At 45.9% G+C, this 26,467-nt stretch overlaps 1 protein-coding gene across 1 annotated transcript in view; it reads right to left on the bottom strand.

Annotated features, from left to right (window-relative positions):
* The window catches only part of LOC129697689 (dynein axonemal heavy chain 8-like), a 474,747-nt gene that overhangs the window by 79,258 nt on the left and 369,022 nt on the right, over window positions 1-26,467 (bottom strand). Inside the window, exons 75-77 of the mRNA XM_055636398.1 lie at window positions 24,451-24,606; window positions 20,099-20,254; window positions 12,248-12,430 (exon numbers count right to left, since the gene is read on the bottom strand). Coding sequence (XP_055492373.1) covers window positions 12,248-12,430; window positions 20,099-20,254; window positions 24,451-24,606 — 495 coding nt within the window. The remainder of the gene's footprint in view (window positions 1-12,247; window positions 12,431-20,098; window positions 20,255-24,450; window positions 24,607-26,467) is intronic.

Genomic DNA, 26,467 nt, shown 5'->3' with positions numbered 1-26,467 from the left:
GGAACTCATTGCCACAGAGGACTGTGGTGGCCAAGTCAGTGGATACCTTTAAGACAGAGATGGAACAAATTCTTGATTAGAACGGGTGTCAAGGGTTATGGGGAGAAGGCAGGAAAATGGGATTAGGGGTCAGAGATCAGCCATGATTGAATGGCAGAGTAGACTCGGTGGGCCAAATGGCCTAATTCTACTCCTATAACTTGTGAACGCGAACTAGCACTTGTGGAAAGAGAAACTCGTCAACATTTCAGATTGAAGACCCTTTGAGTAAGGGATTTATATAATGGGACAATAGGATTAGTGTAGATGAGGACAACCTGGAGATGATGGGCCATAGCAGACATTTCTGTGCAGTGTGACTGGCTCCAACAGCTCAAGGCATAGGAGGTGACATGTTGGCAGACTGGCTGTCTTATGGGATGCAGGCAAACACAAAGAGGTCACTTTCTGATTGGCAAAGCCTAAGGTGTAAAACAAAAAGAATCATTGTAAACTGTGTTGGCAGCAATAGGGGAAATAGAGTTTCAGACGCAAGCCTCAGGACTGGGAAAGAGCAAAAACAAACGTTAAACTGCTGGAAGAATTTAGTGGGTCAAGCAGTCTACGAGGAGGAAAAGGGAAGGACACGATGTGGGTAGAATCTCTACATCAGAATCTCAACCAAAAACATTGATCATCCGTGTGTAGGAAGGAACTGCAGGTGCTGGTTTACACTGAAGATAGACACAAAATGCTGGAGTCTCTACATCAGAATCTCAACCAAAAACATTGATCATCCGTGTGTAGGAAGGAACTGCAGGTGCTGGTTTACACTGAAGATAGACACAAAATGCTGGAGTAACTCAGCGGGTCAGGCAGCATCTCTGGAGAGAAGGAATGGGTGAGACCCTTCTTCAGACTGGGGGTCAGGGGAGAGGGAGACACAGAGATAAGGAAGGGTAAGGTGTGAAAACAACATCAAAGGGGATGGAGATCCAGGATAATGTAAAATAGATCATTGTTAGCCAGGGGAAGGTGACAACAAAGCAAACATTGATCATCCCTTTGCTATTTGATATGCATCTTACATTAACAGCAAGTACAGTACCTGGAAGCATCAGGGAGGCCTCCACTGTGGCTAGACATGTGGTCACCAGGTCAGGCCTGCAAGTAATAATGAAGCTCCAGGGACTATAAACACTACCAACCTGCATTCTACTGGCCAATGTACAGTCCCTGGAAAATAAGGTAGAGGACTTAAAGGAAAGACTGCTTTACCAAAGGGACATCAGGTAAAGCTTTGTGTAGGAAGGAACTGCAGATGCCGGTTTAAACTGAAGATAGATTCACATCATCGCATATCTTTCATTCATTTGTTCTTTATCTCTCTACATCACCATCTATATCTCTCGTTTCCCTCTCCCCTGACTCTCAGTCTGAAGAAGGGTCTCGACCTAAAACGTCACCTATTGCTTTTCTCCATAGATGCTGCCTGTCCCGCTGAGTTACTCCAGCTTTGTGTATCTATCTAGGGAAAGCTATGTACTGTGTTTAACAGAGACATGCCTCACCCTGCGTTCTCCACACTCAGCCCACTGGCCTGAAGGTTTCTCAGCCCATCGCATCGATCAAAATACATCATCTACAGCTCAGACATAACTGGCTTCTCTAACTGCTCCCTACACCAAGAGTATTTAGCAGTGAAGGAACTGCAGATGCTGGATTACAATAGACAATAGACAATAGATGCAGGAGTGGGCCATTCGGCCCTTCGATGTGATCATGGCTGATCATCCACAATCAGTACCCCGTTCCTGCCTTCACCCCATATCCCTTGATTCAGCAAGCCCTAAGAGCTCTATTTAACTCCCTTTTGAATGCATACAGTGAATTGGCCTCCTGAGGCAGCGAATTCCACAGATTCACAACTCCCTGTGCGAATTTTTTTCCCTCATCTCAGTTCTAAATGGCTTACCCCCTATTCTTAGATTGCCTGGCTCTGGACTCCCCAACACCGGGAACATGTTTCCTGCATCTAGCTTGTCCAATCCCTTAATCTATATTACTAAAAGTCTTATCTTGACCGCTTTTGGCCCACTGTTCTGCGATTTCCGAGAGAACGCTGCCACCTACGGCCATCATTTTTGGCAACCTCGCTCAGAGCCCCCCTTCGCCTTCCGGGACCAGAGGATTTTTCCCATCGAAGAAAAATCTGAGGGAAATTAATGTTTTTTAAAAATTCCCCATTCTCTCTGCTGCCCCCGCTGGCGGCAGGGGGGAGGGACTATAAAACCCAGACGTGTAGTCCCTCACTCAGTCTCTGCCAGACCCAGGAAGCGAGAGGGTCACGGCTCTCTGAGCTGCGAATAACACTGAACCCACGTGTACTCCACGGTGAATCCCCTCGATGCGGCTGTAAAGTGGCTGCTGCCCAATTGTTTGCCTCGCCTTTTCAAAAAGTTTGTGTTCACAAAATGAATTTTGGTTGGCGGGTGGCTGCTGCCCAATTGTTTGCCTTGACTTGGCTTTTAAAATCATTGCAACAGTTGACTGCCAGCCCAAGAATCCATTTGGCCCACAATGTCTATACTAGCCCTCTGGAAACCAGTACCTTCGGCCCGCAACACCCATACTAGCGCGACAGAAAGCCTCCCCCCCCCCTTACTGGCAAGCAATATTGGAATTGGTGGAGAGGTGGAATATTGCGTTGGTGACCAGCCCTCCCGTGTGATGCTGGGACCCAACGGGTCCCACTTAGTCTAGTAATCTTATATAATTCAATGATCACTTCTCATCCTTCCAACCCCAGTGAATACAAGCCCAGTAGTTCCATTCTCTCAGCATTTGACAGTCCCGCCATCCCGGGAATTAACCTCGTGAAACTACGCTGCACTCCTTCAATAGCAAGAATGTCCTTTCTCAAATTAGGAGACCAAAACTGCGCACAATACTCCAGGTGTGGTCTCACCAGGGCCCTGTACAACTGTAAAAGGGCCTCTTTATTCCTATACTCAACTCCTCTCTTTATGAAGGCCTACATGCTATTAGCTTTCTTCACTGCCTGTTGTACCTGTATGCTTACTTTCAGTGACTGATGTACAAGGACATCCATGTCTCTTTGTACATCCCCTTTTCCTAATCTGACACCATTCAGATAATAATCTGCCTTCTTGTTCTTTCATCAAAGTGGCTAACCTCACATTTATCCACATGAAACTACATCTGCCATGCATCTGCCCACTCACCCAACCTGTCCAAGTCACTCTGCATCCTCATAGTTCACACTGCCACCCAGCTTTGTGTCATCTGCAAATTTGCTAATGTTACTTTTAATTCCTTCATCTAAGTCATTAATGTACTGTATATTGTAAATAGCTGCGGTCCCAGCACCGAGCCTTGCGGCACCCTACTGGTCACTCCTGCCATCTCTGGATAGAAGGAATGGGTGACGTTTCGGATGGAGATTACTTTTGTCTTCTTCAAAATGTTCTACCTTCTACATCCCAAGGGAATTCACCTCCATCATCATGGCTGCAGTCTACTCTTGTCCTGGAAGACGCCCCGGCTAGCACGGGAGGAGCTACATCTTGTGCACAACAAACACAGGTTTTGTGTTGGGGAGGTCGTGCCTGACAAATCTGTTGGAATTCTTTGAAGAAGTAAATAGCAGGACAGACAAAGGAGTCAGTAGATGTTGTTTACTTAGATTTTCAGAAAGCCTTAGATCAGGTGCCACAGGTCAGGCACACACAATACAACTTATTTGTCACTTGAACCTCATAGGGGCTCAAATGAAATGTTGTTTCTGCAGTCATACACACATGAAAAAAAATACCCAAGACACAACACAATTTACACAGACATCCATCACAGCGCATCTCCTCCTCGCTGTGATGGAAGGCAAAAAACTTATCTCTCCCCTGCACTCCCCTCCCCGGTCAGAGTCAAAGTCCCCGGCGGGCGATGGCAATTGTCCCGCGGCCATTAAAGCCACGCCGGGCGATGCAAGGCCACACTCCGGGTCTTGTTGTTGGAGCTCCCGGCGGGCTCTAGCAAAGTCCCGCAGCCGTTGAAGCCGCGCCGGGCGATGATGTAAGGCCCCGCTCCAGGCACTCCTCGACCCCGCGACTCGGGCAGGAGAAGTCACCGTTGCAGAAGCCTCGAAAAGCGGTCTCCCACCAGGGACCCGCGGGCCCCCGATATTACTGTCTGCCAGACCTGCGGTAGCCTCCGAATCTCCGGGAGTCGGGTTGCAGCCGAGCGCCACCACCGCTCCGGACTCGGCCAGCTCCGTGATGGTGAGTAGCTCTGCAGCTCCGCGACTGGAGCCCCAGGTCGTTCCTGCTGGAGGCCGCTCCACGTTGCAGCCCCAACGACAACGGAGACCCGACAGGGAAAAGGTCGGGTTCTCCGTGCAGGGGAAAGATTTTAATAGTTCCCCCCCCCCTCCCACACACACACACACACACACACACACACACCCACACACACACATACCCCATCAAAAAAATAATAAAAACTACATTAAAACGGGACAAAAAATAACAAAAAGACAAACGGACTGCAGAGGCCGCTGCGACGTGAGTCGCGCCCGCCCACTGGTAAAGAAGATACCCATGGTATCCAGATACTAGCCTGGATAGCAGGTTGGCTGGATGGCAGAAGGCAAAGAGTGGTAATTAAGTGGGAGTTTTCTGCTTGGCTGCAGGTGACTAGTGGAGTTCTGCAGGGCCTGGTGCTGTGGCCGCTACTCTTCACGTTGTATATTAATGATTTGGATGAAGGGATTGAAGGTTTTGTGGCCAAGTTTGCGGATGATACGAAAATAGGTGGAGGGGCAGGTAGTGTAGAGAAAGCTGTGACTCTGCAGAAGGACTTGGACAGGTTGGGAGAGTGGGCAGAGAAGTATCAGATGGAATACAGCATAACGAAGTGTGGAGTCGTGTATTTCGTAGTAGGAATAAAGGCATAGACTAGTTTCCAAATGGAATAGAATTCAGAAATCGGAGGTGCAAAGGGACTTGGGAGTGCTGGTGTAGGATTCCCAAAAAATTGCAAGTCGAATCGGTAGTAAGGAAGGCAAACACAATGCTAGCATTTATTTCATGAGGACTAGAATACAAAAACAGGGATGTAATGTTGAGGCTCTATAAGGAGCTGGTCAGACTGCATTTGGAATATTGTGAGCAATTCTGGGCTCCCTATCTGAGGAAGGATGTGCTGGCACTGGAGAAGGTTCAGAGGAGGTTTATGAGAATGATTCCAGGAAAGAGTAGGTTAACATATGATGAGTGTTTGACGGCACTGGGCCTGTACTCACTGGAGTTTAGAAGGATGAAGAGGGACTTCATTGAAACTTACCGAATAATGAAAGGCTTGGATAGAGTGGATGTGGAGAGGATGTTTCCTCTAGTGGGAGAGTCTAGGTCACAGCTTCAGAATTAAAGGACGTTGCTTTAGGAAGGACACGAGGAGGAATTTATTTAATCAGAGGGTGGTGAATCTGTCAAATTATTTGCCACAGAAGGCTGTGGAGGCCAAGTCAATGGCGATTTTTAAGGCAGAGAAAGATAGATTTCTGATTAGTATGAGCGTCAGGGAATATAGGGAGAAGGCAGGAGAATGGGGTTAAGGTAGATCGGCCATGATTGAATGGCCTAATTCTGCTCATGAACTTATGAACTTATGAACACCAGACGGTGTATAGCAACATGTAGAAACAAAGAACTGTGAGATGCTAGTTTATACCAAAGATAGACACAAAATGCTGGAGTAACTCAATAGGTCAGGCAGCATCTATGGAGAAAAGGAATAGGAGATGTTTCTAGTTGAGAGTCAGGGGAAAGGGAAATGAAAGATATAGACGATGATGTAGAGTAACTAGTGGTGGGATTCCGTATTATCTGGCGTATTATCTATTTCCTTTATCATCATTAAGTTTCAACATATCTGTCATTCATTTGTTTTATATCCCTATATATCACAGTCTATATCTCTGGTTATCCTATCAGAATCGGGTGAGGGGAGTGGGGGGGAGGGGGGTGTTAATAGATTGGAAAAGCATGGGTAAAGTTAAAGGGAAAAGTGCACAGCAGAGATTACCAAAGTCTACAGGATAAGAAATAGGACAGGAAGTTTTAAAACGCATCAGAGTCCAACGTCAGGCAACAGTGGGACCATTGTGGGGAGAAGGGTGGTAAATACAGAACTCAAGGTATTATATCTAAAAGCATGCAATATACAAAGCAAGGTGGATGAGGTTTTCGCGCAGTTAAGGGCCTGTCACACTGTATGAGGTAATTCAAGAGCTCTCCCGAGTGTAAAAAAAATTAAACTTATGGTAAGTAGGTAGAATGTACCTAGTGGGTACGTCGGAGCTCGGGGCGTCTCGTAGCAGCTCGTAACGCTAACGGCAGGTACTCGGGAAACGTGGAAACTCGTGAAGTTTTTTCAGCAAAATGAAAAATGTGCACGAGAGCCTCGAGTACCTACGAGCGGCTATTACCGTACATCTCCGAGTTCGAATCAGGGGAAACTCGGGAGAACTCTTGAATTACCTTGTACAGTGGGACAGGCCCTTTAGATATTGGCAGGAATGATGTTGTATGCATCACGCAGTCATATCTGAAAGAGGCTCGGGGCTGGGAGCTGAACATCCACGGATACACATCCTATCGGAAAGAGAGAGGGGCAGGTGGGCAGAGGGGATGGGGTTGCTCTGTTGGTAAGGAATAAAATCCAATTCTTAGCAAGAAGCGACATTGGATCAGAAGATGCAGAATCCTTGTGGGAGTGGAGTTAAGAAAGGGCAAGGGTAAAAAGACCCTGATGGGAGTTACGTACAGGCCTCCAAATAGTCGTCTGGACCTCAGATATAAATGACATCAGGAAATAGAAAATACATTTTAGAAAGAAAATGTTACAGTGGTCATGGGCGATTTCAATATGCAAGGAGACGGGTTGGTACGAGATCCCAAGAGAAGGAATTTGAAGAATGCCTACAAGATGGCTTCTAATGTAGCTATGTGTACTCGAGCACAATGGGAAAAGGCAATTCTGGATTAGGTGTTGTGTAATAAACCAGACCTGATAAGGGAGCTGAAGGAGAAGGAACCTATAGAAGGTTGTGATCATAATATGATAGACTTCAACCTGACTTTTGAGAGGGAGATGCTGATATCGGATGTATCAGCAGTATTACTCTAGAGTAAAGGTAACATCCTAGGCAAGAGTGAGGAGCTGGCTACAGTAGATTGGAACAGGACACTTGCATGAATGTTGGTGGAGCAGCAATGGCAGGAGTTTCTAGGAATAATTCAGAAGCAGTAGGATCTGTTCATCCCCAAAGACTAAGAAACATACCAAAGGGAGAATGAGGCCACCATGGCTGACAACGAAAATCAAAGATGGCATAAAAGCAAAAGAGAAGGCTTGTAACATGACAGATTAGTGGAAAGCTGGAATATTGGGAAGCTATTAAAAACCAACAGAAGGCAACTAATGAACATGGCCTCGTTAGATATCTTGGCATAGATTGTATCAACCTGAAATTGTATCAACCTGAAATTGGAGATAACAGACTCATTAAGTGAGGACATAGAAAGGGACAACATAATGACGGCATTCGTAAATGACAGTTTAAGGAGTAAATTGAACCAAAATAAGAACGAGAAAGAGGAACTCAACAGAGGAGGACAAAGGGAGTTAATCATAGAAGAGGAAAAAGAGCATGAACGAAAGCTTGCAGGGAACATAAAAACGGACTCTGAAAGCTTCTTTAGATATGTAAAAAGGAAAAGATTAGTGAAGACAAATGTAGGTCCCTTACAATCAGAGACCGGTGAATTTATAATGGGAAACAAAGAAATGGCAGAACAGGTAAACGAGGACTTTGGTTCTGTCGTCACTAAGGAAGACACAAACAATCTCCCAGAAATACTAGAGGACCATGGATCTAGCATGAGGGAGGAAATGAAGGGAATCCACATTAATCAGGAAATGGTGTTCGGCAAACTGTTGGGACTGAAAGCAGATAAATCCCCAGGGCCTGATGGTCTGCATCCCACTCAAGGTGGTGGCCCTAGAAATCGTGGATGCATTGGTGATCATTTTCCAATGTTCTCTTGACTCTGGGTCAGTTCCTGTGGGCTGGAGGGTAGCCAATGTAACCCCACTTTTTAAGAAAGGAGGGAGAGAGAAAACGGGAAAGTATTGACCAGTTAGCTTTAGTGGGGGCTAGACCAAGTGCAGACCCGTTGGGTCTGCTCCCCCAATGGTGTGATTCCCCCAACCCAATATTCCACCATGCACCCGTCTCCTCCAATGGAACTGAAGCCGTTGCCAAATGTAAGTTTCCAGCACTCCCCTGCCTCCCTCAATTGCACCTCCCCTGCCTGCTGCAGCAGTGAAAAGTTCAGTGTTCCTGTCTTGCAACTTTGTTTCGAAGTGTGTTGGAAGCTGATAGGAAGGAGCAGCCGTCAACGAATCAAAAGGCAGGAAGGGATCCGTACTGCAGGCGGACGGATGGATTTGAGTTTTATATATTAATAGATGATGCTTGAGTTGGTTGTTAAAGATGTTATAGCAGCGCATTTGGAAAGCAGTGACAGGATCAGTCAAAGTCAGCGTGGATTTCTGAAGGGGAAATCAAGCTTGACTAATCTTCTGGAATTTTTTGAGGATGTAACAAGTAGAATGGATAAGGGAGAGCCAGTGGATGTAGTGTATCTGCACTTTCAAAAAACCTTTGATAAGATCCCAGACAAGAGACTAATGTGCCAAATTGGAGCATCTGGTATTGGGTGTAGGGTATTGACATGGATAGAAAACTGGTTGGCAGACAGGAAGCAAAAAGTAGGAATTAACGGGTCCTTTTCAGAATGGCAGGCAGTGACTAGTGGGGTGCCGCAAGGCTCGGTGCTGGGACCCCAGTTATTTACAATATATATTAATGAATTAGACTAGGGAATTAAATGTGACATCTCCAACTTTGCAGATGACACAAAGCTGGGTGGCAGTGTGAGCTGTGAGGAGGATGCTATGAGGCTGCAGGGTGACTTGGATAGGTTGGGTGAGTGGGTTGATGCATGGCAGATGCAGTATAATGTGGATAAATGTGAGGTTATCCACTTAGGTGGCAAGAACAGGAAGGCAGACTATTATCAGAATGGTGTCAAATTAGAAAAGGGAAGGTGCAACGAGGCCTGGGTGTGCCTGTACATCAGTCACTGAAAATAATCATGCAAGTGCAGTAGGCAGTGAAAAAAGCTAATGGGATGTTGGTCTTCATTGCAAGAGGATTTGAGTTTAGGGAGCAAGGAGATCCTATTGCAGTTGCCCTGGTGAGACCGCACCTGGAGTATTGTGTGCAATTTTGGTCTCCTAATTTGAGGAAGGACATTATTGCTATTGAGGGAGTGCAGCGTAGGTTCACCAGGTTAATTCCCGGGATGGCGGGACTGACATATGATGAAAGAATGGGTCGACTGGGCCTGCATTCACTGGAATTTAGAAAGATGAGAGGATATCTTGGAGAAACATAATACATTTTTAAAGGATTGGACAAGCTAGATACAGGGAAAATGTTCCCGATGTTAAGGGAGTCCAGAACCAGGGTTCACTGTTTAAGAATAAGGGGGAGGCCATTTAGGACTGAAATTAAGAAAAACCTCTTCACCCAGAATTGTGAATCTGTGGAATTCTCTGCCACAGATGGCTGTGGAGGCCAATTCATTAGATGCTTTCAAGAGAGTTAGATTTATCTCTTAGGGCTAAAGGAATCAAGGGATATGGGGAAAAGGCAAGAGCGGGGTACTGTTTTTGGATGATCAGCCATGATCATATTGAATGGTGGTGCTGGCTCGAAGGGCCGAATGGCCTACTCCTGCACCTATTTTCTTATGTTTCAATGTAAATCTTTTCCCCTATGTCCTCTGGTCCTCGATTTACCTACTCTGGGAAAGAGAATTTGCATCTACCCGATCTATTAATCTCATGATTTTATACACCTCTATAAGATCACCCCTTATCCTCCTGCGCTCCAGGGAATAAAGTTACATCCTAATGGTATGTTGCCTTCATAGGCCAGGACATTGAATGCAGCTGGTTAGTCCGCACAGATTATTCTGAACACCACACTACATGACGTGGTGACAAAAGAGAGTGCAGAAGGGATTCGCCAGGACATTGCCAGGACGATGGCCTAAAGCCATCATTATAAGGAACAATTAGGTTGGTGGCCATTATTTTCACCGGAATGTAAAATACCCAGTTTGACATTTATAAAGTTACTAGACCAAGTGCAGACCCGTTGGGTCTGCTCCCCCAATGGTGTGATCCCCCAACCCAATATTCCACCATGCACCCGTCTCCTCCAATGGAACTGAAGCCGTTCTCAAAAGTAAGATTCCAGCACTGCCCTGCTTCTTTAAAAAAAAATCCAATGGCACCTCCCCTGCCTGCTGCAGCAGTGAAAAGTTCAGTGTTCCTGTCTTGCAACTTTGTTTCGAAGTGTGTTGGAAGCTGACATGTAAATGGAGAAGCCTGTTTATTTTTGAAATACTTGGGGGTGGGGGGGGGGGGGGAGAAGGATTTGATTAAAAACGTGTACTTCAACACGACGAAATGAAAGGAGGAGTAGATACTTAGAAAGAAAAGCAAAATCTCTACCGAAATGGAAAATACCTCGGAGATTGAGCATCTGGATTGGGCGTGGCAATGAATCAAAGGAAGAAATGCAGCCGGCAGCCGTACATGCAAATGAATCCATTCCAATTGGACATCTGCGAGCATCGGCCATTCCGATTGGACATCTGCGAGTATCGGGCACGAATCGAAAGGCAGGAAGGGCGCCGGTCGGCAGTCAGTCGGATGGGGCCAGAGTTTTAAAGATAGATAGATAGATAGATAGATAGATAGATAGATAGATAGATAGATAGATAGATAGATAGATAGATAGATAGATAGATAGATAGATAGATGATGGGCATCAATTGGATAGTCAGAGTATTTGCCCCCAAGGCAGGGTAGATTTAGATGATTGGGCACAGGTTTGAGGTAAGAGGGAGACATTTAATGGAGATCTGATGAGTAGGTTTTGAGTATGGTGGTTATGTATAATGAGCTAAACAGAGGAGGTGACTAAACTTTAGACTTTGGAGACACAGTGTGGAAACAGGCCCTTCAGCCCACCGAGTCTATGCTGACCAGCATTCACCCCGTACACCAGCACTACCCGACACACGAGGGACAATTTACAATTTACAGAAGCCAATTAACCTACAAACCTGTACATCTTTGAAGTGTGAGAGGAAACTGGAGCACCTAGAGAAAACCTGAGAGGGGATCTTATAGAAATGTATAAATTATAAAAAGACTGGACAAGCTAGATGCAGGAAAGATTTTCCCAATGTTGGGGGAGTCCAGAACCAGGGGCCACAGTCTAAGAATAAAGAGGAGGCCATTTAGAACTGAGGTGAGAAAAAAACGTTTTCACCCAGAGAGTTGTGAAATTGTAGAATTCTCTACCACAAAAGGCAGTGGCGGCCAATTCACTGGATGAATTTAAAAGAGAGTTAGATTGAGCTCTAAGGGCTAGTGGAATCAAGGGATATGGGGAGAAGGCAGGAACGGGGTACTGATTGTAGATGATCAGCCATGTTCACAATGAATGGCGGTGCTTGCTCGAAGGGCCAAATGGCCTACTCCTGCACCTATTTTCTATGTTCCTGTGTTTCTAAAACCCGTGGTCAAACTCCGTACAGATAGCACCCACAGTCAGGATCAAAACTGGGTGTCTGGCGCTGTAAGGCAGCAACTCTACCACCGTGCCACTGTAGACACGGTTGCAATATCAATGTTGAAAAGGAAGTTGGACAGGTGCTTGGATAGGAAAGGCATAGAGGGACACAGGCTTAATGCAGGTGAATAGGATCACCGTAGGTGGGTTCAAGATCATCATGGATCACATGTGTAAAATCACGAAGGGAAAAGACAGGGTAAACACACACAGTCTTTTACCAGAGGTGGAGAACGAGGGCCAAAGTACCCTTTTCTGTGATTCTATTTATGTTAGAATCTGAACAACCTGAAGAAAGAGCTACCCACACTTCTATATTCCATTCATATCAGTAATAGTTATACTAAAGTAGTGGATGTGGAGGAATGATGTCTCTAGATTCATTAGCCACTGCTACCTGCATTAGCTTGGCAGTTTCAAATATTGTCCCAGTGTCCATGACTCAAGGTTCGGAGGAGTTTCTGAGATTACCTGTTTCTCCGTCAGGATGACTCGGCCAAGCAGTTGATTCTCAAGACCCTTAATGGTCACAGTGAAGTCAATGATAGATGTCTTGGCACTAATCTCTGGAGTGTAGGCAGGGTTTGGAAGCTTTGTGGTAATATACAACATGAATCCAGTCATCACATCAGTTTCTTTATCTCCCACTTTCACCTGCAGAAAAACAAACCACAATTAGTGTGTTAAATTATAAGGGGAAAAGACTGGGTAAATGCACAGAGTCTTTTACCTAAGGTACGGGAATTAAAAAAAACAGATTAGTTCAGTTTAGTTTATTGTCACGTGTACCGAGCTACAGTGAAAAGCTTTTGTTGTGTGCTAACCAGTCAGCAGAAAGACAATACATGATTACAATTGAGCCATTTACCGTGTATAGATGACCTATGTTTAAGGTGAGTGGGGCAAGATTTTACACAAACCTGAGGGGCAACTTTTTCACAGAGGATTGCGGGTATAAGGAGTGAGCTTGTCGGAAGAGGTAGTTGAGGCACATACTGTAACAGCATTTAAAAGACACTTGCACAGGTACATGGATAGGAAAGGTTTGGAGGGATATGGGCCAATCACGGGCAAATGGACTTGCGGAGCTTGGATGAGTTGGACTGAAAGGTCTGTTTCTATGCTGTATGACTCTATGACCCTATGACTAATATTTTGACTCTCTGCTATACCATCCTATCCCTCCCTTCATGGTGCAAGTTCAATCTTTACCAGGGGCAGTTCTTCAGGAATGTTAATCATTCTTCTTCTCCATTTGGCGAACTAGTTATGGACTGAAAGTATTTAATGGTATTACAACACCATTTAAACGGCATTTGAACAGGTACATGTGTCGGAAAGGTTTAGAGGTTTACGGGGCAAACGTGTGCAGGTGGGACGAGTGTAGATGGGGCATCTTGGTCAGCATGGGCAAGTCGGGCCAAAATCCCTGTTTCTATGCTGTGTGACTGTATGTCTATGATTCTGGGAGCTGGAAGATGGTAATAGTCCAATTGGAAGATGTTTTGTCTGTATGGACATCTCTGAGAAATTCTATTGTGCTATAATCCGGAATTTCATAAATGTTTTGATCCAGCAGTTCAAAACATAGCAGCATAAGTGTATCTCATCAGAAATCTGTGGCCTCATCAACGATGGCCATAAATTCAGCATCTTTTGTGGAGAGGGTGAGAGCTCAGTTACAGGTATGAAAATCACAGGTTTTTGCGAGTTTTGTCAAATTCTGGATGCAAACGTTTACATTAGACACACCTAGGAGTCCATAGTGTTGGAGTAACTCAGTAGGTCAGGCGGAATCTCAGGAGAACATGGCCAGGGGACCTTTTGGTCGGGACCCTTCTTCACACTGATGTTAGTGCGGGGTAGGGGGCGGGGTGTGGTAGAGAGGAGAAAATAGGTCCAAGTCCAGGTGGGTCCACAGAGATGAGGGAGGGATAGACAGAAGTGTGCATTTATAGGGAAGACGAGAGAGGGGAAGGATTACGTAGTTACCTAAAATTAGGAGTCAAGAGTGTTTTATTGTCAAATGCCCCAAATAGGATGAAATCCTTACTTGTAGCACCACAACAGAATATGTAAACATAGTACTCAGTAAACAATATGATAGACAAGATAAATATATAAAAGTATATAAAATTATATAAAAGTACATACATAAACACATATACACATACATACACATATACATACATATATACACATATATACATATACATACACATAAATATACACATATACACATATACACATATACATATGTATACATACATATATACATATACATACATACACATACATACACATACATATATACACACATATACACGTATATACATACACATATACATATATACATACACATACATATATTTGAGGCAGCGACTCCTGTAACCTATGATGGACTGGGCAGTTTTTACAACAATGTTCTTTGTTCCTGGGCATTCAGGTTGAAAGCCAGTCCATGATGCTCTCTACTGTACACCTGTAGGAGCTCTAGGGAGTATTCGTTGACATACCATAGATGCTTTGATGGGCTTTTTTTCTGATTGCATCAATGTGCTGGGTCCAGGACAGATGTTCAGAGATATGCATGCACAGGAATTAGACATTTTTGACTCTCTCCACCACTGTCACATCAATGAAGTCAGATTTGTCGCTCCGCGACCTTCCTCCAAAGTCAACAATCAGTTCCTTGGTTTTACAGGTGCAATGAAAGATGTGGACCAGGGGAACTCCATCCATGGAGCATCTGGGGGGAGGGGCGGTGAGAGCTCCACTACGGGACAAAGAGGAGACGCGGTTGAGGGATCTATCTATGACAGCAGGGGGGGAAACCACATTTACAAAAGGACAAGAGCATCTCGGATGTCCTAGATTGGAAAGCCGCAGCTTAGGAGCATAACCAGCGGCGACGGAGATATCGAGAGTAGGCGATAGCATCTTAGCAAGAAGCAGTGTGGGAGGTATAGTGTAGTCCTGATAACTATGGGAGTGGGTGGGTTTGTCATACAGATCAATCAATAGTCTGTCCTCTGTGATGGAGACAGAGATCGAGGAAGGAGAGAGAGAGTTGTTAGAGATAGTCCAAGCGAATTTGGGTGCAGTATGAAAGTTAGTGGTAAAGTAAATAATATCACGGAGTTCTGCATGCATGCAGGAGGCAGCCCCAATGCAGGAGGCAGCCCCAATGCAGGAGGCAGCCCCAATGCAGGAGGCAGCCCCAATGCAGGAGGCAGCCCCAATGCAGGAGGCAGCCCCAATGCAGGGGTCAGCCCCAATGCAGGAGGCAGCCCCAATGCAGGAGGCAGCCCCAATGCAGGAGGCAGCCCCAATGTAGTCGTCGATGTATTGGAGAAAGAGTTGGGGGATGGGACCAGTGCACATTTGGAACAAGGACTATTCAACATAACCGACAACAAGGCAGGCATAGTTGGGGCCCATACAAGTGCCCAAGGCTACACCTTTACTGTGGAGAAAGTGAGAGGAATCAAAGGAGAACTTGTTGTGGGCGAGGACGAGTTCCATCAGGTGAAAGGTGAATGTTGGTGGAGGAACATTGATTGGGCCACTGTTCAAGGGTGAACCAGAGGTCTTCACATCTGCCTGGTGGTGGTTGGAGGTGTAAAGTGACTCGACGTCCATGGTAACGATGAGGCAATGGGGGCCAGGAAATTGGAAGTTATTGAAGAGTTAAAGGGCGGGTGAGGTGTCTTGGATGTAGGTCAAAAGGAACTGGACAAGGGGGGGGGGGGGGGGGGTGGGATAAGATGGAATCAAGCTGGTTCTCTACACCTTGAAGTTTGCAAACATCATCCCCAGGTTGTTATACAATTTCAAGCAAGCTTGGAATTATTGTTATAATTGGAGTGTGAGCCTTGAACAGACTTGAGCAGCTAAACCTTAATGTTCCCTTACATAAGACAACTGACAACAATAATTGATTTTCTTTTTAATAAATGTTGGCTATTTAAGGCTGGTAGTGGGAACGTCTCTTAATGTCGTTACTATCATGCCTCAGCAATCTGATAAAAGGACCCAAAGGTTTTCCATTTCTCCAATGATTGCTAATGTGATGCCATTTGTAACTAAGCTGCGAATGCTTTTTGGCACCACAGCTACTCACACTAAACAGCAAGGTGTATCACAGCCACAATTTGGACAGGTCACTTACTGTAAGCATTACATCACAACCTGTGCTCTTTATAAGAGACAAAGGCAGGTCACATGGAAATAAAAGCCACCTCCAAATATTCCAAATCATTCATCATCCTTACTCGAAATGTATCACATTTAACAAGAACATAGAACAGGACAGCACAAGAACATGTGCCAACCAGGTTGTTAAGATCACTTATCCACATACACATAATCCATATCCCGTTATTTCCTGCATATTCATATGCCTATCCAAAAGTCTTTTAAATGCCACTAACGTATGGCTGCCTCTGTCAGCACATTCCAGGCAATCACCACCATCTGTGTAAAACAAGTTGCCCCACACATCTCCTTTAAACTTTGCCCCTTTCACCTTAAAGCCCTGTCCACTAGTGTTTGATTTTCCATCCTGGGAAAATAGTTCTGATTGTCTACCCTATCTAAAGGGCCTGTCCCACATGGACGACCTAATCCATGAGTTTAGAAGACCCTAGACGGGTTGATAAAAATGTCAAGGTCGCGTTGACTCGCCAAGACCTCCTACGACCTCCACGACCTCCTACAACCTCAGGAGAGCGGGGGAGAGGAGAGCGGGGAGAGGAGAGCGGGGAGAGGAGAGCGGGGAGAGAGGAGAGGAGGAGAGAGAGGAGGGAGGAGGGGGAGAGGAGAGGGAGGGGTGGGAGAGGAGGGGGGGGCGAGGAGAGGGAGGGGTGGGAGAGGAGGAGAGGGGGAGGAGAGGGGGGGAGGAGAGGAGAGCGGTAGAGCAGAGAGGGGAGGAAGAGGAGAGGGGGAAGAGGAGAGGGGGAGAGGAGAGGGGGGCTATAGAGGAGAGGGGGAAGAGGAGAGGGGGAAGAGGAGAGGGGGAAGAGGGGAGGGGGAGAGAGGGGGGAGGGGGAAGAGGGGAGGGGGAGAGGGGAGGGGGGAGAGGGGGGGGGGAGGAGCTAGGAGAGGAGGAGAGGGGAGGAGAGGAGGAGGAGGGAGGGGGGGAGAGGAGAGGGAAGGGGGGGGAGAGGAGAGGGAGGGGGGGGGAGAGGAGAGGAGGGGGGGAGAGGAGAGGAGAGGGGGGGAGGAGAGAGGAGGGAGGGGAGGGGGGGAGAGGAGAGGGAGGGTAGGGAGAGGAGAGGGGGGGGAGAGAGGGGGAGAGGGGGAGGAGGGGGGGGGATAAGGGGGGAGAGGGGGGGGGAGGAGGGGGAGAGGAGGGAGGGAGGAGGGGGAAGGAGGGGGAGGGGAGAGAGAGAGGGCGGGGAGAGGAGAGGGAGGGGGGGAGAGGAGAGGGACGGGGAGAGGAGAAGGAGGGGGAGAGGAGGGGGGGGGGAGGGGAGAGGAGAGGCGCAGGGGGAGAGGAGAGGGAGGGGAGGAGGAGAGGAGGGGGAGAGGGGAGAGGGAGGGGGAGAGGTGAGAGGGAGGGGGAGAGGAGAGGGAGAGGGGGAGGAGAGGGGGAGGGGGAGAGGAGAGGAGGAGAGGAGGGAGGAGAGGAGGAAAGGGGGAGGATAGTGGAGTAGAAGAGGGGGAGAGGGGGAGGAGAGGGGGGAGAGGAGAGGGGGAGAGGAGAGGAGAGGGGGGGGAAGAAGAGGGGGGAGAGGAGAGGGGGGAGATTGAGAGAGGGGGGGAGGAGAGAGGGGGAGCGAGAGAGAGAGGGAGGAGGAAGAGGGGGAGGAGGAGGGGGGGAGGAGGAGGGGGGGAGGGGAGGGGGAGAGGGGGGGAGGAGAGGGGGGAGGGGGAGGGGGGGGGAGGGAGGGAGGGAGGGGGGGGGGGAGGGGGGGGGGTGGAGGGAGGGGGAGAGAGAGGGAGAGAGAGGGAGAGACGGGGAGAGAGGGAGAGGGGGAGAGAGGGGAGAATTGAGAGGAGGAGGGGGGAGAGAGGAGAGGGAGGGGGGAGAGGAGAGGGAGGGGGGAGAGGGGGAGGGGGGGGAGGGGGGGTGGGGAGAGAGAGGGGGGGGGAGGGGGGGAGAGGAGATGGAGGAGGGGGGAGGGGAAGGGGGGGGGAGAATCGGAGAGGGGGGGGGGGTGAGGTGAGGAGGGGGAGGGGGGTGAGAGAGTGCCGTTTTACTTCAACCCAAACCCAAACAACCATTTGCAGGCAGTGCTTTTTTTTTTACTGTAACCATATTTTCATTTTTAAACCAAATTAAGGTTACTCACAGTACTGTAGACATTTGTCAGTTTCATTCAAAGCTCTGATTGAGGCACACCACTTGCAGAGACTGATTGAGGCACACCACTTGCAGAGACTGATTGAGGCACACCACTTTGATTGAGGCACACCACTTGCAGAGACTGATTGAGGCACACCACTTCCTGGTTTTATAGTCCCTCCCCCTCCCTCCAGCAGGGGCAGCAGAGAGAATGGGGAATGTTGTAAAAACATTAATATCTCTGTCAATTTTCAACGACGGGAAAAATCCTCGGCACACATGCAGCGGAGGGGGGCTCTGAGCGAGGTGGCCAAAATTGACGGCCGTAGGTGGCGGCATACTCTCGGAAACCGCAGCACAGAAAGCCAAAACCTGTCAAAGACAGAGTTTTAATAATATAGATAGCAATGGATTGGCCATAAATGTAGGTTGGTTTTATATACATATACATACATATACACATACATATATATATACACATATATATATACATATATATACATACATATACATACATATATATACATACATATATATACATATATATATACACATATATATACATATATATATACATACACACATATACACATATACATATATATATATATATACACACACATACACACACACATATATACACATATATATATATATACATATATATACACATACATATATATATATATATATATACTCATACATATATATATACTCATACACACACACACACACATATATACACACATATATATATATATTATATATATATATATATATATACATTCACACATATATATATATACACACACATATATATATATATATATATATATTCACAAACAGCAGAGATCCCAGCACAGATCCCTGCCTAACTCTACTGATTACAGTCCACCAGCCTGAATATTGCTTTCCACCACAAATCTTCTTTCAGCAAGCCTATTCTGAATCCATACGACCAAGTCACTGTCAATCCCATGCACCTTAATCTTCTGGACCAGCCCACAATGGGGACTTTCTCAAACGCCCTACTAAAATAAATGTCAACAACATCCATCATCCTACAGTCAGCGATCACCTTTGTCACCTCCTCAAAAAACTCAAATCAAGTTAGTAAAGGGCCTGTCCCACCAGCATGCGATTGCATGCGTCTAGCGTGACCAAACGTGGTCGCTTGAGGCGTATGGCCATGCGGGGCCGGTCCCACTTCGAAACACGGAGGCGTATGGAGTTGTGCGGGGCTGGTCCCGATATCGTGCGGGGCTCAGAAAATCCCGCACTCCGAAAATTCTGCGTGCCAATGGCCTGTCGGCCCACAGAGGCAGCGAGCGCGTACGCAGCATCTCAACAGCGTACGCAGTGTCTTGACATCGTATGCAGTGTCTTGATGCCGTATGCCTAGCGTGTGGCGTTGCATGCTGACGTCACCGCCCGACGCCGTGCGACGTCCAAATTTAGTTGGACCGCCTCCTTCCCAGCTGATTGGTGAGTATGACGTAAATTACGTCAAGCGTGAACTTACCGCAGACTGAGCGCGTACTTACCGCAAACTTTGCGTGAACTCCGCTTCCGTTTGGTCGCGCTAGACGCATGCAATCACATTCTGGTGGGGCAGGTCCTTAAGACACGACCTGCCCTGTACAGAGCCATGTTGACTGTCCCTAATTATCCCATTCTTTCCAAATGGGAGTAAATATTATCCTGAAGAGTCCTCTCCAATAGTTTCTATAGCACTGATGTGAGGCTAACCAGCCTATAACTCCCTACTTCCATTTTTAAAGAAAGGCACACCTCCTCTATATCACTGTTGGGAATAAATCAGGGGATACACTAGTTAATAGCACTGTGGGGCTGCAACAATCATAAGGCCAGCAGCAGTTGAAGAGGTGGCTTGCCATCATCTTCTCAAGGGGAATTAGAACTGGGCAGAATTGCTGGCTGTGGGAATACAATCATTATGTCATGGTAGCACTTTAGATGAAATGAGTTGTAATTTGTGAACATTGCAAAATCACACTACAAAATTAATTCACCTTGTAGGTGGTCCCACTTTTGATGAAGTTTTTCTCCAATACGTTATCTAAAGCAGGGTCCAATTCCTCCTGTACATCTTCCAAAAGCAGTGGTCGCCCAAGTGACAAGGAGTCCTCCAAATGATTGCGAAAATATTTGTGATTAAGGTATGTTACCTTTGGAATGAAAAGAATCTGTGTTTATAACTCCACCTTAATTCGTATATGTCCGCTCACTATTCAATTCAATTCAATTCAATTCAATTCAATTCAACTTTAATGTCATCGCACAAATACAAGTATGAGTACAACGAAATGCAGTTTTGCGTCAGTCCGTAGTAGTTGTGCATAAAGAAATAAAAAAAATAGAAAGAGAGAAGATACAGAATAATCAAAAAAATGCAGAATAATTAAACAATGGGGACGGAGGGACCGGAGAAATCTATCGGCGGGACTCCGAGTTCAGCAATGTGATTGTGTTGTTGTAGAAGCTGTTCCTCATCCTACTAGTACGTGACCTGAGGCTCCTGTACCGCCTCCCTGATGGGAGGAGGGCATCTACCATAATCTACCTTAATCAAATGCCGTAAATGCAACACATTGCTGCCTCTCATGTTAGTTAAACTGAGGTGCCTTTAGGCAGATGAAGTTGGAAATCAAACCCTACCAAATTTTTCAAAGTTGTCCCACAATACAGTTGTAGAAAAAATACAGCACAGAAAGGATTTGCTTTTCACCATTTCCACAAAAAGGATGGTGGGTGTATGCAACAAGCTGGTAGAGGAGGTAGTTGAGGCTGGGACAATCCCATTGTTTAAGAAACAGTAAGACGGGTATATGGATAGGACAGGTTTGGAGGGATATGGAGCAAACGAGGGCTAGTGGGACTATTGTAGCTTGGACATATTGGCTGGTGTGGTGGGCAAGTTGGACCAAAGGTTCTGTTTCCGCACTGTATTTCACTCTATAACTCGATGACTCTAAACAGGCCCTGGAATCTGTTGAGTCAATGCTGACCATTTTTATTCCCTGCCCCATATCCTCAGCAACTCCACCCGATGCTAATACTCCTCAATGCGCAAGGGGTAGCCAATAAACCCACAAGTCTTCGGGATGTGGGAGGTAACCTGCAAACCAACAGTAACCCTATGCAGTGATGCCATCACAGGGAGAATGTACAAACGCCACAAAGACAGCACCCAAGGTCAGAATGTAACCCGATTGTCTAGTGTCTAAGGCAATAGCAATACCAGCTGCACCACCATGCCACTTTTAAATGGCACCACAAATATTATAGCCATGCAAAGATGCATCATGACCAGATGTGTCCTGTCCAATTTCACAACAGGTGTGGCTTCCATTAAAATGGACAGAAGTAAATGAACACATGTCCAAGATGGATTTGATGCACAATTTGTTTCATAGGAACATAGAAAATAGGTGCAGGAGTAGGCCATTCGGCCCTTCGAGCCTGCACCGCCATTCAATATGATCATGGCTGATCATCCAACTCAGTATCCCATACTTGCCTTCTCTCCATACCCCCTGATCCCTTTAGCCACAAGGGCCACATCTAACTCCCTCTTAAATATAGCCAATGAACTGGCCTCAACTACTGTAACTTCTGTGGCAGAGAATTCCACAGATTTACCACTCTCTGTGTAAAAAATGATTTTCGCATCTCGGTCCTAAAAGACTTCCTTCTTATCCTTAAACTGTGACCCCTAGTTCTGGACTTCCCCAACATCGGGAATTATCTTCCTGCATCTAGCCTGTCCAACCTCTTAAGAAGTTTGTAAGTTTCTATAAGATCCCCCCTCAATCTTCTAAATTCTAGTGAGTACAAGTCAAGTCTATCCAGTCTTTCTTCATAAGACACTTTAACACATATTTTCTGGCTCTGTCCTCATATACAAATATACTGGTCTAAAATATTTAAGTGGTTTTCTGGGGTCTATGGAAAAGATATTCTCCCTGATCCAGAACTGGCACTTTTTGGATGCTCAGAGACTGCTTTGTACTTCACGTCTGAAGAACAACAAGCACTGATGCTTGGTATGGTGGCAGCCAAGAAAATGATCCTAACAGCCTGGAAATCATCTACACCCCCCTGCTTCGAAAAATGGCTCAATGACATGATAATAATCATACAGATGGAAAGGATACGCTTCTACAACTCCAAGGTACCAAACAGTGTTTGGGAACCATTTATCAACCATCTCAAAGACCAATAATTTCATCATTTCATATTATCTGCAGTGATGTAGTCCTGTGACCTGCTTTTGCAATGCATGACTGTGTAGCACCATGTGGATTGTACCAATACTGTTATGTCTGGCGGCTTTGTTTTTTTTAATTTTTTTTTTTTTTTAATTATAATTATTTGTTTTTCCTTCCTTTTTTCCCTGCTGTCTTTTTCAGTTTTTATTTATTTAATTTTTTTTTTTTTTTTTTGTTTGTTTTGTTCTGTTTTGTTATAAAAAAATGTATATATAATAAAAAAATATTTAAAAAAAAAAAAAAAAAAAAAAGTCTATCAAGTCTTTCTTCATATGAAAGTCCTGCCATTCCAGGAATCAGTCTGGTGAACCTTCTCTGTACTTCCTCTATGGCAAGAATGTCTTTCCTCAGACTAGGAGATCAAAACTGTACGCAATACGCAATACTCCAGGTACCTCTCACCAAGGCCCTGTACAACTGCAGTAGAACCTCCTGCTCTTATATTCAAATACACTGTGTTCCACATACACTGTGTTCCAATCCCTGGTGAAAGCAACCATTGGAACCTAAACTTTTGTAAAGAAAGGGGAGAAAATTGGAGAATAAACTATACCCGTTGTGTCCCAGCATCACACGGGAGGGCTGGTCCCCCAACGCAATATTCCACCTCTCCACCAATTCCAATATTGCTGGCCAGTGGGGGGTGGGGTCTGGAGCGCTAGTATGTGTGTTGTGGGTCAAAGGGACTGGCTTCCAGAGGGCTAGTATGGACATTGTGGACTGAATGGATTTTTGGACGCAGTTTACTAAGTCATGGATGGTGGGCTGGCACTTCAGTCACTTACAGCTGGTGGGCTGGCATTTCACTTACTCATGGCTGGTGGGCTGGGAGCCCAGTCACTCACAGCTGGTGGTGGCAGTTCTCTCAGTCACCCCTCTTCCCTTCTCCCCTCCACTCTGCTCCAAGCCATTCCCCTCCCCCACACGCATTCAGTCCATCTCCCCTCAATCTCCCTCCCATGCACTCTTAGTGGCTCTCCACACACACACACGCATTGACACACACAGATACTCAGACACACATACAGACACTCATACACAGAGACACAGTCAAACACTCACACACATACACAGACACTCACACATACACAGACACACTCATACACAGACACTCACACACTCATCCACAGACACTTACACAGACACAGCAACTCATACATACGCACAGACAGACGATGCGCACACACACTTTAGAAGCAATAGAGATACTATCTGCAAGCATTTTAGAACCAATAGACGTTTTTTTGCAAGCTTTAGAACCAATAGACATTTGTCTGCAAGCTTTAGAACCAATAGACATTTTTTTGCAAGCTTTAGAACCAATAGACATTTTTGCAAGCATTTTAGAACCAATAGAGACACTTTTTGCAAGCATTTTAGAACCAATAGACATTTTTTGCAAGCTTTAGAACCAATTAGACTTTTTTTTTGCAAGCTTTAGAACCAAAACATTTTTTTGCAAGCTTTAGAATCAATAGACATTTTTATGCAAGCTTTAGAACCAATCGACATTTTTTTGCAAGCATTGTAGAACCAAAAGAGACACTTTTTGCAAACATTGTAGAACCAAAAAAAGACACATTCTGCAAGCATTGTCGAAACAAAAGAGACTCTTTTTGCACACATTTTAGAACCAATAGACACTTTTTGCAAACATTTTAGAACCAATAGACACTTTTTGCAAGCATTTTAGAACCACTAAGGGCACTCACATTTGAGTAGACATGTGTTATTCATAGCTCAGAGAAATTTGACCCTCTGCCTTCCTCCATCTTGAAGAGTGAGTGAGGCACACCCGCTTCCTGGTTTTATAGTCTCTCCCCCCTGCCGCCATTAATATCTCTGTCATTTTTCATTGGCGGGAAAAATCCTCGGCACACATGCGGTGGAGGGGGGCTCTGAGCAAGGTGGCCAAAAATGACGGCCGTGGGTGGTGGCGTTCTATCGGAAATCGCAGCACAGACGGCCAAAAGCGGTCAAGAACAGAGATTTAGTAATATAGATATGACATGAATCAGAGTATCTCATGTTGTGCTTCTTGTGGTGATTCACACGCTGATTAATACATATTTATACAGCTGATGCATTTCTACCTGTAGATCATTATTTTGTTCCTTCTTCTTGATCCAAGATTTCCCCTGTGTCTGAGGGTCAATGAGAAGTGGGTATCTGGTTGCTTTGGTCACAATGATGCCATTCTGAACTGACAAGTCATCACTTGGCAGACCCTGCAGACTCCACTCACCGATCTACAAAAGTAAAATCACAGAGGCTTGTAGCAAGGGCATGAAGTGAGTCTGACCAGAAGCATCATTCCTTAAATGACCAATTTAGATTCAGTCCAAGATCTGGAAGTAAATTGTGGATAGACACAAAATGCTGGAGTAACTCAGCGGGACAGGCAGCATCTCTGGAGAGAAGGAATGGGTGACGTTTTGGGTCGAGAGAGTTAGATAGAGCTCTAGGGGCTAGTGGAGTCAAGGGATATGGGGAGAAGGCAGGCACGGGTTATTGATAGGGGACGATCAGCCATGATCACAATGAATGGCGGTGCTGGCTCGAAGGGCCAAATGGCCTCCTCCTGCACCTATTTTCTATGTTTCTATGTGATGATGATAGGTGGGTGCAATATCATCTTTCAGAGCTGCAGGATCAATATTGTATTTCAAAGCTTCAAGTTCTTTTGTTGAAATTTGTTGAAATTGAGATGTAGCCCGAAATAAAACAATAACCTCCATGTAATAGGATTGATAACATAGTTATTGGAGATATAGCCTCATCAAGCCACACACCCACATCAGATCCAGAGCATAGAGTTGTACAGCACAGCAATGAGCTCTTTGCCCACCTCATCCACGCTTACCATTTTGCCAATGATAGACTCAAAATGCTGGAGTAACTCAGCGGGACAGGCAGTATCGCTGGAAAGAAGGAATGGATGATGCAACAAAATTATTTTTACTGAACTGATCCTCTTTAAAACTCCTTCCCCTCACCTTAAACCTATACCCTCTGACTATCAATGCTATCTATACCTCATCATTTTAAATACCTTGATCAGGTATCCCCCTCAACCTCCTTCATTCTGGGAAAATTAAGCTCAGCTTATCCAATAGCTTATAGAAACATAGAAAATAGGTGCAGGAGTAGGCCATTCGGCCCTTCGAGCCAGCACCATCATTCAATTTCTTCATAGCTGATCATATAAAATATGATCCCTGTACCCTGTTCCTGCTTTTCCCCCCATATCCCTTGATTACGTTAGCTCTACAAGCTAAATCTACTGTAACTCTCTCTTGAAAGCATTCAGTGAATTGGCCTCCACTGCCTTCTGTGGCAGAGAATTCCACAGGTTCACAACTCTCTGGGTTGAAAAGTTTTTCCTCATCTCAATCCTTAATGGCCAATCCCTCATTCTTAAACTGTGACCCCAGGTTCTGCACCTCCAACATCGGGAACATTTTTCCTGCATTACCCTGTCCCTACTCCAGGTGCGGTCTCACCAAGGCCCTGTACAACGGTAGCAGGACCTCCTTGAGCCTAAGCGGAAATCCTCTCGCAATGAAGGCCAACTTCATTCACTTTCTTCACTGCCTGCTGTACCTGCATGCTTACTTTCAGTGACTGATGCACAAGTACACCTAGGTCTTGTTGCTCCTCCACTTTTCCTAACACCAATCAGATAACAATCTACCTTCCTGTTCTTGCCACCAAAGTGGATAACTTCACATCTGCCATGCATCTGCCCACTCACCCAACCTATCCAAGTCACCCTGCAGCCTCATAGCATCCTCCTCACAGCTCACACTGCACCCCAGCTTTGTGGGTCATTCTATCCAAAGGAGTCTGAAGAAGGGTCTCGACCTGAAACGTCACCCATTCCTTCTCTCCAGAGATGCTGCCTGTCCCGCTGAGTTACTCCAGCACTTTGTGTTTATCTCGGGTGTAAACCAGCATCTGCAGTTCCTTCCTGCACAATAGCTTATCATTATTGGTCCTCTATACAAGGGAACATTCTAATGTTTAAGAAGGAACTGCAGATGCTGGAAAATTGAAGGTAGACAAAAAGTGCGGAGAAACTCAGCGGGTGCAGCAGCGTCTATGGAGCGA

Source organism: Leucoraja erinacea, chromosome 5, assembly GCF_028641065.1.
Source record: "Leucoraja erinacea ecotype New England chromosome 5, Leri_hhj_1, whole genome shotgun sequence".
Taxonomy (NCBI): domain Eukaryota; kingdom Metazoa; phylum Chordata; class Chondrichthyes; order Rajiformes; family Rajidae; genus Leucoraja; species Leucoraja erinaceus.
Note: the sequence above shows the minus strand (reverse complement) of the source record. Positions and strands in the feature narration are given on the sequence as shown.